The sequence below is a fragment of the Aegilops tauschii genome, chromosome 2 (assembly GCF_002575655.3).
Source record: "Aegilops tauschii subsp. strangulata cultivar AL8/78 chromosome 2, Aet v6.0, whole genome shotgun sequence".
NCBI classification, from domain to species: domain Eukaryota; kingdom Viridiplantae; phylum Streptophyta; class Magnoliopsida; order Poales; family Poaceae; genus Aegilops; species Aegilops tauschii.
In genome coordinates this window covers 140,177,947-140,195,328 of record NC_053036.3, presented here as the reverse complement: position 1 = coordinate 140,195,328, position 17,382 = coordinate 140,177,947, and the positions used below count along the sequence as shown (strand labels likewise).

The window sequence follows — 17,382 nt, the reverse complement described above, 5'->3', positions numbered from 1 at the left end:
AGTGTTGTAACGCCCCGAGACCGACGCTTCAGACGCCTTCCATGTATTTCGTTGTCGCCGTGTGATTTATTTATTTTATTGCATTCATCATCGCATCATCCGCATTGCATCCGCATGTTTTCATAAAACTCGTGGTCCGTTCGTAGTTGCCGCTTCTTCATCGCCGCCGTTGACCTTTCTCAGTCCAACCGTTCTTTTGTTGTCCGACCATTTGACCTTCTCTGCACAGTGCACTGAACCTCTCACGCGCGTCCGAAACTTGCCCCCGAACCCGACCCGGGTTGTTGTTACCGATGGGTCCGGATCATCCCCTAACATCTATAAAACATCCCCGTTTTCTTGTTTGGACTCCCTAACCTATCTATTCTCGACCGCCCGATTACGATTGGACGGACCAGTTTAGCCCCTAACCAAAATCCATGCTATTTAAACAGATCAAACCCTAGTCGCTAGTTGTCCCATGTACCCAGTCCCATCCGCGCCGCCGCCGCTCTCCTTCTTGGGATCCATCCCCACCTACCGCAGCCTCCGACCAGATCCCTGGTTTTCCGTGCAGCCGCCCGAGCATCTTGATCCCGAGTGGATCGAGCGCTTCGCCTCCAAGCCCAGTCTCCCTGCTCATGCCCCGAGCCTCACGTCGCCAAGGAGCACGAACTCCCTTGCCTCGCTGCCACGCCAACCGGAGCAGCAGCTCAGCCGGTCATCCCCGTCGTTGTCGAACCTCGCCACCTCGCCGGAGCCCCAAGACCCCGCGTCAAGCTCCTCTGCTGCGTCGCCCGCCTGCGACCTCCTCTGCTTCGAGTTCGACCTCGCCCCTGCCTCGACCTCCACAGCCACTTCGCCGGGTCTCCACCTCTCCTCCCGTGCACCCTCCGGTGAGATCCACGCCGCTGACCCTTCCCTTTCTTTCTCTGTCTCTCTCTCCTCACACATGTCCCTCCCTCTCTTCAAATGCAGCCATGGCCGCCCAGGGCCTTCTCCTGCGTCGATCCGTCAAGCCGCCGCCGGGAACGACCTCCACCGCCCAGGGCCCCGGCGACCTCACCGTCCTGGTCTCCTCCGCCGCGCCGGCGAGCGCGACATTGGAGCACCGCAGGTCGCCGTGCCTCTGCCCATCCTTCTCCTCCTCTCGCTCCTTCCTGTCTGTCGCTCCCTCTAATTTCTCTCTCTCTTGCCTAGGAAGCTGCCACCATTCGGATCGGCGTGGATGCACGCCAGAACCGTCGCCATCTTCTTCCCAGAGCTCCACGTCGCCGGAGTCCCGCGCCCCTGCTTCCCCTGCGTCCCCTGCTTCAGGTCAAGCAGCGCTCGCAGCGCTCGTCCCCTGCCTCAAGGGCGTTGACCGCGACCCGCGCCTGCGTTTAGCCAGCAGGCCAGATCTGGCCCGAGGTGAGAAGCCCACCGAAACCCACCCGCATGCAGCACTCGCAGCAGCTGGCCCAGTTCAGTAGATGCGGCCCGATATGTTTTTTTCCTGTGCGCTGCGATTTTCCTATTTGTTCAGAAAACTGCATATTTACAGTTTGCCCCCTGTTGTTCATGCATATAATAACTCAACAACCATGCACCGGATTAAAATGATTTAAACATGTAAAGTGCTTAGAATTTTATCTAGTTTCATATATGCTTCTTGCATCCATGTTTAAAATGTTTAAATTGCTGTTTGGTTAAATTTGCTCAAATGCCATGTTAAAATGATTTATTCCATAACTAAATAACCGTAGCTAGGATTTTAATAAACTTTATATGTAAATGGGGTAGAAAATGCATAGATTAACATGTTGCACTTTATTTTCCTGTTTAACAACAATAAAATATGGTTTTAGGCAGAACGGTACCAAATCTAAAATATGGACTTGAGGATTTTCCAGAATTGTTGTTGATTGTTTCCGGCCTCATTTAACTTGCTTAAATAGTTAGTTTACTTATGCTTCACCCCTTGCCATGTTTAATAACATTTAATATTGTTGGGTACATAAACGAGAGCGAACTAAATAACTCGAATGTGGTGTTTCGTCAATATGCAACTCGTTGCCTATTGAGCTCCACTTAATTTTGTAGTATTGTTTGTGCACTTTGCCATGCCATGCCTCATTAAATCGGACATGCACCATACTTGATTGTGCATCATGCCATGTGTATGTGGTGGTTGTTTACTATGTTGTTTGTTTCTTTCCGGGTTGCTTCTCTCGTTAGCTTCGGTTTCGTTCCGGAGTTGTGAGGATTCGTTCGACTACATCCGTTTGTCTTCTTCATGGACTCGTTCTTCTTCCTAGCGGGATTTCAGGCAAGATGACCATACCCTCGAAATCACTTCTATCTTTGCTTGCTAATTGTCCGTTCTATTTCTATGCCGCGTTACCTACCACTTGCTTGTCAAGCCTCCCAAATTGCCATGAACCTCTAACCTTGTCACCCTTCCTAGCAAACCGTTGTTTGGCTATGTTACCGCTTTTGCTCAGCCCCTCTTATAGCGTTGCTAGTTGCAGGTGAAGATGAAGTTTGTTCCATGTTGGGACATGGATATTGTTGGGATATCACAATATCTCTTATTTTAATTAATGCACCTATATACTTGGTAAAGGGTGGAAGGCTCGGCCTTATGCCTGGTGTTTTGTTCCACTCTTGCCGCCCTAGTTTCCGTCATACCGGTGTTATGTTCCTTGATTTTGCGTTCCTTATGCGGTTGGGTGATTTATGGGACCCCCTTGCCAGTTCGCTTTGAATAAAACTCCACCAGCAAGGCCCAACCTTGGTTTTACCATTTGCCTACCTAAGCCTTTTCCCTTGGGTTTTGCAGACTCAAGGGTCATCTTTATTTTAAACCCCCGGGCCAGTGCTCCTCTGAGTGTTGGTCCAACCCGTCAGTCGCCGGTGGCCACTAGGGGCAACTTTGGGCTCGCCTATCGGAAGCTTGGACAATCCGGTGTGCCCTGAGAACGAGATATGTGCAGCTCCTATGGGGATTTGTCGGCACATTCGGGCGGCTTTGCTGGTCTTGTTTTACCATTGTCGAAATGTCTTGTAAACCGGGATTTCGAGACTGATCGGGTCTTCTCGGGAGAAGGAACAACATCCTTCGTTGACCGTGAGAGCTTATAATGGGCTAAGTTGGGACACCCCTGCAGGGTATAAACTTTCGAGAGCCGTGCTCGCGGTTATGTGGCAGATGGGAATTTGTTAATATCCGGTTGTATCGAACTTGACACTTGACTTAACTAAAACGCATCAACCGCGTGTGTAGCCGTGATGGTCTCTTTCCGGCAGAGTCCGGGAAGTGAACACGGTTTTTGGGTTATGTTTGATGTAAGTAGGAGTTCGGGATCACTTCTTGATCATTACTAGTTGACGACTGTTCCGTTGCTTCTCTTCTCGCTCTTATTTGCGTATGTTAGCCACCATATATGCTTAGTGCTTGCTGCAGCTCCACCTCACTACCCCTTTCCTACCCTTAAGCTTAAATAGTCTTGATCTCGCGGGTGTGAGATTGTTGAGTCCTCGTGACTCATAGGTACTTCCAAAACAGTTGCAGGTGCCGATGATACCAGTGCAGGTGATGCCACCGAGCTCAAGTGGGAGTTCGATGAAGAACTTGGTCGTTACTGTGTTTCATTTCCTGTTGATCAGTAGTGGAGCCCAGTTGGGACGATCAAGGATCTAGCATTTGGGGTTATCTTCTTTTTATTTGGATTTGACCGTAGTCGGTCTATGTGTGTATCTTGAATGATGTATGAATTTATTTATGTATTGTGTGAAGTGGCGATTGTAAGCCAACTCTTTATCCCATTCTTGTTCATTACATGGGATTGTGTGAAGATGACCCTTCTTGCGACAAAACCACCATGCCGTTATGCCTCTAAGTCGTGCCTCGACACGTGGGAGATATAGCCGCATCGTGGGTGTTACAAGCTGTTGAGGAATGGAGTGAGAGAGAGAGAGAATAAGAACAGCTCAAAAGACAATGGATGGATGACTCCTAGGGAAGATGAAGTGGGCTTATATAGTCGCACTTGCAAATATGTCTGTTGGAAGCGCCGAGACACTTTTCGGAAGTAGCTTCGAAAGTTCCGAAGCAACACTCCGGACAGTCCTGATTTTGACACTTCTTCTGGAGTAGGTTCCGCAGCTAAACAGACAGCCAGTAGAACTTGTGACCAATTTCAGAACCTACTCCAAAGCCGATGCCAGATTACGGGCGCTCCAGAAGGACTTGGATTTGGGTTTTGAAGAGTAATTGGTGTGGATCTTGTCCCTTAAGTGATCTCTCTTTGTATTTTCCTTTGTTTTCCCTTGATCCTTGTGTTTCTTCTCTAAACCACCTCCAATTCGTAAAGATCGGACCACCCATGCGGTTTGCCCCGTATCAGCGTGTCAACGATTGATGGTGAGACCAACGAGGTCGAGCTTGAATTGGGTGAGGTCGATGATATTGACGCCACAGATGGAGGGGATCAAGGAAGAGGAGGTGTCTACAGCGATGACAATCAAAAGGGGAAGGGTGGTGGCGGGTACAACAGAGGCGGCAAGAGAAAGGTCGCGAGACATGGAGAGCTCAACGGTGGTGGGTCCACGAGGGCGAGAGGACAAGGAGCCATTAGTGTCGAGGGTTGGTGGTATCTCGTTGCTGGAAAGATCAATGTCGTCCTGGGAAGTACGACTAGAAATGGTTGTGGGAGAAAAGGCAATGTTGGACACGATATAGTTAGTGGAAGATACGAGGCTCTGATTACCAAGAAGGATAGCAGACAATGTTCAACGTGTGTATTTAGTACAATACCTAAATGCAGGGGCATGGTCAAATAAGTGCGATATGTTAAGCCTACTTACATGTTGTTACAGTTCAACATTGTATTCTTAGCACAACACAAACAAATATGAGTAGTCTTCAGCGAGTACATATCCTAAGAGGCAAGGAAAAAACACTCCTCACGTCGCTCCCCAAGACGATGTTAGGGGCCCAACACCAACATTGCCAGAGGCCTCCCCCCCGTCCCTGGCGTCTCCCCTACTGATGTTGTCACCTGTGTCAGTCGCGGTGGCGGCGGGCCTGGCGTCGAAGGTGCCTAGGCAGGTGGTTTGCGGCGGTGAACCCCTGGTGAGACTCGGGCAGTGCATGCGGGGAGATCGAGTGCGTCGGCCAGATGGCGTCCCCTGGTTGTGCGGTGGCGGTTGTCATAACCATGCCCGGTCCTAGGGGTAGGTCATGGATCTGATCCCCGCCCAGATCCGTTGTTGGTGTGGCTCTTGGCTGGTAGGTAACACGTAGAGGTGGCGGTGAGGGGATGCTGGAGTCCCACTACCAGCGTTCTTGCGGCTACGTGCTCCTTCATGGTGCGGCTCCGCTCGGATCCAATTAGTTGTGGGTTCGAGTGGTGTGGCTGTCAGCGAAAACCATGCTGACTTCGGTCATAATGGATGATAGCGGCGTCTTGGGCGTTGTTTCCTTGTCAAAGGCATCATCATTACAGCCTTCGTCACCTTGCTCGGGCTGCTTCAGGGGAAACCCTAGAGTTGGTATCCCAGATAAGATGATAGCAGTGCCTTTGGTGTCATTCCCCCTCGGGGTGCATTGTTTTGGGGCAGGTGTTAGCTGGTGGGTCCAGGAGGTGGGACGGTGGTGCATGTACCGCATCGACGATGGCGGGTCTCAGCGACGTGGCGTAGCAGAATTGAATGCGATGGACGCGTGATGATGGACACATGCAGGGTGGTGTGGATGTTTGGTGTCATGGTGGCGTTGACGACATGCTTGCAAGGGTTATAAGTGGATCCCTCTCCTGAAGATGGGTCGACGGAAGATGGCGGCGACGACTTCTCGAGCGTGCGCATGCGGTGCACTCTGAGGGTCCGGCGAACCAGTTTGTTCTCCCGGCTTGCCGTTGGGCAGCTTGATGAGGCCTCCAGATCTAGATGGCGGGGCTTTGCTGAAAGGTCGGGGGCACTTGGCCCCGATCATGGCCGCCCCCATCATTGAACTTGTAGGGTAGAGATAACTGTCGCAATGGAAGGTGGTTTCCAGTTGATCGATGCATTCTTTTGTTAGGCTTTGTTGGAAAATGTAAAAAATTGAGTGTGTGCATCAACCTCCTTTTCATAAAAAAGACACTATGCTGGGGAAATGTTGTTTCATTAAAGAACGTGAAGCAAGGAAAGTATGTGATGCTTCTCTATGAAGCAATCTTGCTCTCTTTTACTAACGGGGCATTCCCTCCGATGACGCAAGGAACAATAAATGAATCTGTTTTGTTGATCGCCTTAATCTGATCACTTTGCTTTTGCTCATATGCTAATGTAAGCTTTAGTTCATTGATTTCTTTGTGTTGCCAGACTTGGTTCTTTTTACTATCACAGCTCTACCGTACTATTGACACTATATACTCCCTCCGTTCATAAATATAAGACATTTTAAATATTTTAATATGAACTACATATGGATTGAAATGAGTGAATAAACACACTAAAACATGTCTATATACTTTTGATTTCAGGCCTGTTCGGTTCCTCTCCGCTCCCTGGACCGCGCTCCCGGAGCGGAGGAAACTGTAGCTTATTTCCACGGAGCAGCTCAAACCGAGCTCCTGGAGCTCCGTGGAGTGGAGCGGACGGGAGAGATTCCGAACAGGCCGTTACAAAAAGTTAACATACTATTATATTTGTGAACGGAGAGAATAAGTTATATTGATTGCGCAAAAAAAGAAGATATTGATCACGCAAGAAACTATTGCATTCAGCACTTGAGTAGCTATTAAAATTGGGTTCCTTCAAACTGCATCATTGAGTTCTCTATGGTAGACCCTCCCTCCAACCAACAAGTGGACCGGTTTTGTAGTCTTCGTATAGTGGTAACGATAATGACTTACATGTGCGTCAACCAAAGCGGCATTTGCAAGTGTTATTTTTTTTGAGCTGGGAACACACGTTCCAATTTACTTAACCACGTGCAGCGTTGTCGCTGGCAACCAAGTCAACAACACAGTCCGGGACCTGCTCCATCCACCAGGAGTTTGACACGCCCGCCCTGAATCCAAAAGCAGCCAAGCTATGGGCAACCCTATTACAGGAACGTTTACAAAAAGTGAAATCAAAGGCGTCGAAGGACGCAAAGCAGATGCTTCGAGCTTCTCGTAGCAGGACTCCAATGGAGGACTTGTCATACTCGCCCGTCTTCAGAGCATTAACCAGCTGCAGCGAATCTGACTCAAAAATAACCCGATGGATGCCCAGTTCGCTAGCAGCTTCAATATCCTTGATGCAAGCAGTAGCTTCTGCCTGGAGTGGTGAGGCAAGGAACTCGAGTTTTCCAGCACAAGCAGAGATAACCTCATCTTGGTCTGAACGGGCAACACAGCCCCAAGCCCCGTGGCCCACAACCACGTGAAAAGCTGCATCAAAATTGATTTTAATTAATCCCTCCTCTGGTCTGCTCCAAGATGCAGGGTCCGGAGTTACAACCTGCACCCGAGCCTTGCTTCCTAGTGCTGCAAGTTCAGTCACAAGCTTCCTAACAGTAAAACAGATTTCCTCGCATGTACGAGTCCTTTCCCCTGCATTAGTTTTATTTCGAACATTCCACCACTCCCATAACATGATGAGCGCTAGCTCACGTCGTTCACTATCTAGAGCCCACAATTGGTCAAACATTGCCATGGGATTGTTTGACTGGAGGAGGTTCAACCTGATGTCCTCAATCAGTAATGCTCTCCAGACTTGTTTTACTTGTTTGCATTTAAGGAAGAGATGCCCGCCATCCTCGTCAAGACGCATGCACATCGGGCACCTAGTATCCAGCTCAACATGCTTGTGTTTAATATTCATCCTCACAGGCAAGCTATTATACGCAAGTCTCCAAAGAAACATACAGATTTTTGGAGGGAGATTTAAGTTCCAAATCCCTGTTCCACTTCTGTGAATCCGCAGGTGCCGGTGCCCAGGGGCTCGCATCTCTGTTTTTCTTTGTCTCCCTGAGCTTGATCCCCAAGTGGTAGGCAGACTTAACAGAGAACACTCCTTTTGGGTCAAAATGCCATGCAACTTGGTCATCCATGCCATGCTTCACTGGGATTGCCAATATCTCCTTTGCATCCTCCTGGCAGAACAGCTCCTTGACAAGTTCTTCATCCCAATTTTCAATGACTGGATCCATTAGATCGCTAGCTTGATCAATCAACACGCTGCCCCGACGAGTTCGCGGCCTCCTCGTCTCTCCCCGCGGAATCCACGGATCGTCCCAGATTTTGACACTCTCACCAGACCCAATCCTCCAAACAATACCTTCCTTCAGCAGCTCGATCCCCTTTAATATGTTGCGCCATGTATAGGACATCTCGGTTTTTGCCACAGCGTCAAGTACCGAGCAGTCTGGGTAGTAGCGAGCCTTCAGGATTTGTGCACAAAGCGTATCTGGCTCCTGTAGAAGACGCCAACCTTGCCGTGCTAACATCGCGAGGTTAAAGATGTGCAGCTCTCGGAAGCCCAAGCCGCCCTCCTTCTTGGATTTCGTAAGTTTATCCCAACCTATCCAATGGCACTTGTCCATCTTGTCTTGCTCGCTCCACCAATATCGATTACTTAGGGTACCAATTTCCTCGCACAGCTTCTTTGTTAGATCAAAGCATGACATCGCGAAAGTAGGGATCGCCTGGGCTACCGATTTTACCAAGGTTTCTTTGCCCGGTTTAGATAGTAACCTCTCGATCCAGCCCTGCATTCTCTGCCATATCATTTGCTTGATGTATTCAAATTCCTTACTTGGGGCAGCACCAACGTGAACCGGTAGCCCCAAATATCTTTTACAGCGTGACTCGTGGGGGATACCGAGGATATGTAGGACCTCACTTTTAACTGCTGCTATTGTGCCCTTGTTGAAGGTTGCCGAGGACTTATTCTTGTTTATCATTTGACCTGATTGGTACTCGTATAAAGCCAAGATAGACTGCAGTCTAGCTGCACCTTAAGCAGTTGCCTTCATCACTATAAGGGAATCATCTGCAAAGAAGAGATGGTTTATCTTTGGCGGCCCATTACAGATTTGGATGCCCTGAATAATATCATCCTCCTCCGCTTGTCGCAGCAGGGCTGAGAAGCCTTTAGCACACATGATGAACAGATATGGGGACAGAGGATCCCCTTGGCGCAGCCCTCTCTCGGGCACGAATAGATCGGTGAGGTTTCTATTCACTTTCACTCTATATTTTACCGATCTAACGCACTTCATAATAGTGCCAATCCACACCTCTCCAAACCCCATTTCGCGCATCATGCACTCCAAGAATTCCCACTCAACACGGTCATATGCTTTGCTCATGTCAAGCTTGACCGCCACAAATCCATCACGGCCCCCTTCCTCTTATGCATCAAGTGGTTGATCTCATAAGCCAACAACACATTATCGGTAATCAACCTTCCCGGTACAAAGGCTGATTGGGTCGGTGAGATAATCTCCGGGAGCATTTCCTTCAGTCTATTTGCTAAGACCTTGGAGATCATCTTGTACAGAACGTTGCAGAGGCTGATCGGTCTGAACTCCATTATCCTCTCAGGATTATTCTTCTTTGGTATTAAGACGATGGTGGTTTCATTCCAGGACTCGGGCATAGGATTACCATTAAGCACCCCAACACCTCTTCTTGCACCTTCATTCCCACCAGCTCCCAGAACTTCTTATAAAACACAGCAGGCATACCGTCCGGTCCTGGTGCTTTCAGGTCTCCAATTGACTCAAGAGCTTTTTTTACCTCCTCTCCTGAATAAGGCCTGATGAGCCGGGCATTCATCTCAGGGATGACCATGGTGGGAACCCTTGATAAGAGATCATCTGTGAGAATACCTGCAGAGGGTGTGAACAAACTTTTGTAGTGGTTAGCGATATAATTCCCTAACACCTCCTCTCCCTCCACTACACTCCCATCCTCCTTCCGCAGCCTTGTAATTATGTTTTTCCTTCTCCTCTCCGATGCATAGGCTTGAAAGAACTTTGTGTTACGGTCTCCCTTCGTCAACCAATTAGCATGTGCACGCTATCTCCAATACATGTTATATTGATCTTCTAGTCTACTCAACTTGTATCGCAACAAATGCTCTCGATTTACATGGTTCTGGTTCAAAGGACTCCTCTGACACCTCTCCAGATCCCTCCTAGCATTCCTTATACGGCCCTTCAACTCCCCCAGCACCTCCCTATCCCATCTTGACAGCTCGGTCCCTACCCGCCTTAACCCTTCCATCACTGTTCGTCCTCCCTCATGAAAAGCACTATTCCATGCCTCCTCTACAACCTTCCCACATTCTTCCTCTTGCAACCAGCGGGCTTCGAACCGGAATACATTTGGGCCTGCCATATGTTTATACCAATCAGACATACCATTCAGCTCTGTGATTATAGGCCGATGATCAGAGTGTCTTGGGTCCCCATTTATAATTTTGTGCAAAGGAAAGAGACCACGCCAACCCGCATTTGCTACTGCTCGATCCAGCCGCTCCCTAGTATACCCCTCCAGTGAGTGCCAATTGTTCCTCCACGTGAACGGGTCCCCAACAAAGCCCAAATCCTCGAGACCACACCCCTCCAGGGTGTTCCGAAAAGCATCCATACAAGGCTGGGCCCGAGCCGGTCCTCCCTCCTTCTCATTTGCGAACAAGATCTCATTAAAGTCTCCTAGGACAATCCATGGCAGATCTGCTTGTGCATGTAGATTTCGTAAGTCTTTCCATGTGTTCTCCTTCTCCCCCCATTTCGACTCCCCATACAGTCCCGTCAACCTCCACTTCACCCCATTTTCCTCCCATACCTCCGCATCAATGAAGTACTTGTCCTTCAACCTCAAGTTCACGTTCACTCCCCTTCGCCAGAACAGCGCGAGCCCGCCGCTCCGACCCACCGCATCTTTCACCACCATGTTTGGCATTCCCATTTTCCATCTCAGACTCTCCAATTCTCTCTCTGTCAGCTTTGTTTCAAAAAGAAAGAGAATGTCAGGCTCTTCTGCCCCCCGGAGCTCCAGGAGGGCATGAACTGCCGGCGGGTTCCGAAGCCCCCGGCAGTTCCAAGCTACTAGCTTCATTGATTCTCGCAGGGCTGATACGTCAGCCCACTTCACTTGGTAAGGTGTCCTCTCCTATCCTCTTTGCCTTCTTAGCAGCTTCTCCTTCAACTCCATCTACCTCCATATCCCCTCCATCTCTTTTGGTTCCCAGTTGTACGCCTAACGGGGTTTGATCTTCCTTCCCCCCTTGCCTATCCTTCCGGGCAAATTTTCCACCACGTTTGCCCCCGTTCTTCCCATCCTTTGCACCCCCACTCTCCCTGCTCCTTTCCTGCTTAGTGCCATATTTTTTCACTTCCTTCCCTCCATCATTCTCCTCAACTGGCTGCACATCCTCCATCAACCGATTCTCCTTATTACAAATTAAAGCGTCTGCACTTGCATTCCTCCCCTTCTCTTGTACTGCATCCTTGTCCAAAAAGGTTAGGCTCTTCCTACTATTCTTATCTGCTTTTCATTTCCTCCATCACCACCCCTGGCAGCCTCTTTCAAAGGACTAGTAACTTCTTCTCCTACCTCATCCTTCCCTTTTAGTCTTGTTGGCTCACTTTCACTTGACTTTCTCCAGCTACCGCTGTCGCTCCCTGACCTATTCTTGTAGGCACCCAGGTTGTACGATCGAGCATTTGAGTTGTGTCTACCCTCACTCCCACTCGGCCTTCCCCCACTCCAAAAACCTCTATTCGAGTCTCCCCCCTCCTTGGTATATACGCCTTCATCCATGAGCCAAACTGCTGTACATCTCCTTTCTTCAACTTAATGTTGTAGTCCTTGTCAATGTGATCTAGCCTAGCACACGTGTAGCAGAAATCAGGTAGAAATTCATACTCAAAGCGGCACCAGAGCTCCTCCTCCTTTTTCTTTCCCTTCTTTTCCCCCATTTCTTCATTGTCTGCCTCATCTTCTTCCCTCATGAAGCCACGCATCAAAGGCTCTTTTATATCAATGCAGACCTTTATCCGAAGATATTTACCTACTGCCATTCCATCGATCCCAACATCAACCTCCATAACTTTCCCGATGACATCGCCAATAGCCTCGCCTGCTTCTCTACACATCATGCCCAAAGGTAAATCAAATACTCTCACCCAGACCGGAACCTGCCGGAATTCATAGTCCTTAATTGTCTTTGATGGATCAAAATCCTCCACTACCAGCAAGGATTTCCCAAATTCCCACGGACCATCTTCCAGAGCCTTACGTTTCCTGACTGTTGATGGAAAGTGAAGAGAAAAATGTTGTCACCCAAGTCCTTACAGTCCAATCCCTTCAGCGGGCACCAGACCCTTGCTAGAGCAGCGGCCAGGGCGTCCGCCAAAGCGGGCTTGTCAGACAGCAGCTTGGCCATTGCCTGCGGTTCCACAACACCCACCTTCCCTCCCCCACTCCAGTTGATCTTCCTCCCCCTCTTCTCCGATTCAGTCAATTTCAGGCTCTTCAGCAGCCCCTCCACACGATCCATCAGGCTCGCAAACGTACAGACCTAGCGCTAGGGGTTCTACAGGTGGTGTACGACCGTACGCCCCAGCACACACGGAAGGCGTATGGTGGACGGCGGGGGGTGGGGGATTGCGACCAGATGGGGAAATGCTGGCGGAGACGGGCGGCGGCGACACGGCCAGGAACCCTCGCCCAGATGCGGGAAGCGCTGGCGGAGACGGACGGCGGGCGGCGCAGCCTGGAAACCACGCCCAGATGCGGGGAGCGCCGGCGGAAACGGTCGGCGGCGGCGCGACCTGGAACCCTCGCCCAGATGTGGTCGCCTTTGCGGTCGCCAAACAGGTCGCCGAGACAAACCTAACCGTCGCGCCTGGGACGGACCAGCCGCGCTTTGCAAGTGTTACCTAGAATCGTTGCTCATGAGTGTCTCACCGTCTCTGCCCAAAATGGAGGAGACCCAGATGATTTCTCCATGGCCTCGCCACTGACCCGCACGAGAAAACTGCACAGCACGGAAACCAAGGGACGAAACCAACCATACACGAGCGCCACGAAGCTTCACTGCTCCAGCCTCCACCCGCCCCCACATGCCATACCCGATACCGCAGGCCCGGAAACGAACTCCCCTGGTGGGTCCCGCGTGTCATACAAACCAGTAAACTGTCGGTAGTCTGTGTCAGGTTCAGTGGCTCACCCTCCCCTCGCGTCGTCGCCCCCCATCAACAAAAGCCCTACCCTCGATCTCTGCTCTAGAGAAGCTTCTCCCTCCACTCCACCCCCACCCCCACCCCACCCCATTGCCACCCCCCGGGATCCCACCTCGCGCCGCCCACCACTTAGCCGCATTCCGCACCGCGGCAGGGCAGCCGCGCATTGCTCGGCGCACGTCGTCGTCCGAAGAACCTGATCTCGCCTCGGATCTGACCAGGCCAGGTCGCGGGCCCGGAGAGAGCGGCGGGATGGCGCAGCCGCGGGGCGGGGCCGCGGCGGTGCGGCTGCCGGCGATGAACGCGCTGGAGATCCTGCGGGAGACGGTGCGCGTGCTGCGCGCCGACCCGCACGCCTTCACCTACGTGCTCTTCCTCCTGCTCTGCCCGGCCTCCGGCTTCCTCCTCCTGTCCGCCGCCTCGCTCGAGGGCGCCGTCGTGCTGCCGCTCGCGCGCCGCCTCCTCGTCGCCGCGGCGTCCTCGGGGGTCCCCGTCACGCATTTCGTCAAGCAGCTCGCGCACCACCTCGCCGCCACGCTCGTCGCCGCCGTCGTCTCCTTCCCGGCGCTCCTCACGCTCCTCCTCGCCGCCCGCGCCGCCGTCGCGTACACCGTGGCGGCCGTGTACGCCGGCAAGCCCCTCCCGGCCGCCGACCTCTTCCTCCTCGCGCGCCGCGCGTGGCCGCGCCTCGCCGCCACCTACGGCCTCTCGTGCGCCGCCGTCGCCGCCTGCCTCGCCACCTTCCTCGGCCTCCTCGTCACCGTCTGCTCCACGCTCAAGTCCATGCTCTACCCGCCGGACATTGTCGTCTGCGCCGGCCTCCTCACGGTCCTTGCCTTCTCCATCGTGTACGCGCACACCATCATAGTGTGCAGCCTCGGCGGAGTCATCGCCGTTCTTGAGGACGTGGCCGGGGTCAATGCGCTGCGCCGGTCGGTGCAGCTGATGCGCGGCCAAACCCATGTCGGCCTGCTCATCTTTCTTGTATCCACCATTGGTCTGGCCTTCGTCGAGGGGCTGTTTGAGCACAGGGTGAAGACCTTGAGTTATGGGGATGGCTCATCTCGGCTCTGGGAGGGGCCATTGCTGATCCTCATGTACTCTTTCGTGATGCTGATAGATTCGATGATGAGTGCGGTGTTCTACTTCACTTGCCGGTCATCGAGCTTGGCAATTCTGGATGAGGAGGGCGGCTCAGTCGAGGAGATTGAGATGATGATGGATGACAAGTCAGATGCAGTGAGGTGATTAAGAAGATTACAGGTTTCTTTCTCAAGGTGTATCTGTTCATATTCTGGTGGGAAATAAGTGAAGCGGGCAACATCCAGTTTTTGCCAAGATTGAAGGGTGTGGTCGTATGGCCATGATTACACGCTTAATGTGCCACGATCGATTCATGTTCATGGTGAAAGAATCCTTTTGCAGTCATTTGGGGTTCTCCGAGGCTCATGTAATGGCGCGGATGCAAAAGAGAACCAGGGAAAACTTAGATTGGTGTATTCTTCATCTGTCTCAGCAGTGATCCGAGGGCTGGCAATGTGTGTAGCATTCTTTTGAAACGATGTAACTAGTATATCAATTCAATTGCGGTGGAATTTTGTCATCTCAACACATTTTTGGTTATACGGAACATATTGTAATACTAAGGTACCGATGACTCTGAAACTTGATTCATGAATCTGCACTTGATCCGAATTTATTTTACAGTGACTTCAAGTCTGTCTTCTAAATGATGCTAATTTTGAGTCTGAGACATGGTAACCACATAAGACATGAATTTCATGCTTATTTTGTTGACCTATTCTTCCACTGCAGAAGTCTGATGTGCCAACATTACAGATCACTGCCATGTAAAAGTTCCTCTGAGACATGGTTAATTACTCTTCTTGCATCAGAACTGGAGTTCTCCATTTGCTCTGCTGGACTCTAGAAAACCCAGGTTCAAGAAAAATGTCCATGATGATTCTTGTGTTCTATTTTCATTGTTTAGTAAAAACTTTGTCAACTCTCAAGCTTAGATTGTGCATATGAAGCATCTTTTATCTTGTTTATTTACTAACGATGCTTTCTCGAGGCGGTAGTTGAACTGGTAACCGCTGTTTTTATATGACAGATGTACTCCTTTTCCAACCTTAGATCAGGAACACGGTATATTGACTTCCATTTAGTACTACTGGATTGCATTATTCCCAAGATAAACTTGTGGTAGTATTCGTTGAATCAGGCGATTATATTTAGCAGAGAACCAAATGAAGCAGGACTGCAAGATTCAGCTTCGTGTCCGCCACCTGTCGACTGGATGCTTCACACCGACAGCTACACTGCATTTTTTGCCTCGAAATGACTGTAAAACATTTGAATAACCCCTTCCTTTTGTTTTTTTTCCCTGTGCAAGGTAATTGATAAATTGAAACAAAAAACGTTGCAGGTGCAATTTCACTGAACTGAAGAAATATATCACATAGTTAGCCTGAAAATCCCTCATTTTCCTTATGGTCAAGCATTTCCCTCCATTTTCTTTAAGAATCTACTCCCTCCGTCCGAAAATACTTGTCATCAAAATAGATAAAAAAGGATGTATTTAGATGTATTTTAGTTCTAGATACATCTTTTTCTATCCATTTTGATGATAAATATTTCCGGACGGATGGAGTAGGTTCTGAATCTGACCAATCACAAGCTTGCGACGCTGACCTGTTAGGGCTTGGTAGCATAATTTGATTTCCACTAACCAAAGAAGAATTGACTCAATTAGCTGACCTTATCTCATGTGCCGTCCAATATGACAGTATTTGTTATTTAGTCTGAGATCTACTTAGTGTGTCGGACACGTTTGACTTGGTTGTGACTAAAGGGTTAATCAGAGTACTTATATCAGGACGTTGTCAGATGGTACTTAACAGTGGGCTGCTAAATATGATTCAGATGACTGAATCTGCACGGCCGTAGCATTTCTTAATGCCTAAGACACCCTAGTTGCCAACTATGCCATTGTTTTCTTCACACGCCACGTGGAAGGAAGCTAGCAAGTCAACCTCAGCAATAGTTGCTCTAAGATGTAATAAGAGCAGTTTTGAACCAACAAACCGAGGCCCTAATAGATACTGAAGATATCAACATCTTTGAAATTGTCATCTCACGGCAAAAGATACAGGCACTTGAGCCCCCGGTGAAACGAAACAATTCTACATTCCTGTCACGCCCAAAATGTGACCCTATCCTAAAGGAACTCGAAGGTCCCATCAAGGATAGAAGCGCATCTTGAAGACGCTTCTGCAAGGTGGATATCATTACATCAACATTACATAATAGTTGGGGATACATACAAGGCATACAAATGCCGCAAGAATACATCAATACATCAAACACATGATCAACATCCGAGTACGGAAGTAACATAAACAGAAGCTCAAACGACATCCACCCTGCTAGCCCAGGTTGCCGACCTGGAACCTATCCCCTGATCGAAGAAGAAGCAGAAGAAGAACTTCACAACAAGAAACATCGCTCTTGCGTCATGATCATCGCAAAACCTGTACCTGCAACTGGTGTTGTAGTAAACTGTGAGCCACGAGGACTCAGCAATCCCATTACCATGGGTATCAAGACTAGCAAAGCTTAATGGGTAAGGAAGGGGTAAAGTGGTGAGGTTGCAGCAGAGACTAAGCAAGATATGGTGGCTATCATACGCAAATAAGAGCGAGAAGAGAAGCAACGGAACGGTCGTGAAACTAGCAATGATCAAGAAGTGATCCTGAACTCCTACTTACGTCAAACATAACACAGAAACCGTGTTCACTTTGCGGACTCCGCCGAGAAGAGACCATCACGGCTACACACGCGGTTGATGCGTTTTAGTTAAGTCAAGTGTCAAGTGTCAAGTGTCAAGTTCTCTACAACCGGATATTAACAAATTCCCATCTGCCACATAACCGCGGGCACGGCTTTCGAAAGGTAATACCCTGCAGTGGTGTCCCAACTTAGCCCATCATAAGCTCTCACGGTCAACGAAGGATATTCCTTCTCCCGGGAAGACCCGATCAGTCTCGGAATCCCGGTTTACAAGACATTTTGACAATGGTAAAACAAGACCAGCAAAGCCGCCCGATGTGTCGACAATCCCGATAGGAGTCGCACGTACCTCGTTCTCAGGACACACCGGATGAACACTACGTACAACTAAAACCAGCCCT

General features: G+C 49.9%; 1 protein-coding gene across 1 annotated transcript; it reads left to right on the top strand.

Moving 5' to 3' along the window:
• Positions 1–13,271: 13,271 nt before the first annotated feature.
• Positions 13,272–14,893, top strand: LOC109731481 (uncharacterized). The gene has a single exon (XM_020290653.4). The coding sequence runs from the start codon at positions 13,442–13,444 to the stop codon at positions 14,435–14,437; it is 996 nt and encodes a 331-aa protein (XP_020146242.1). The 5' UTR covers positions 13,272–13,441; the 3' UTR covers positions 14,438–14,893.
• The last annotated feature ends 2,489 nt before the right edge of the window (positions 14,894–17,382 follow it).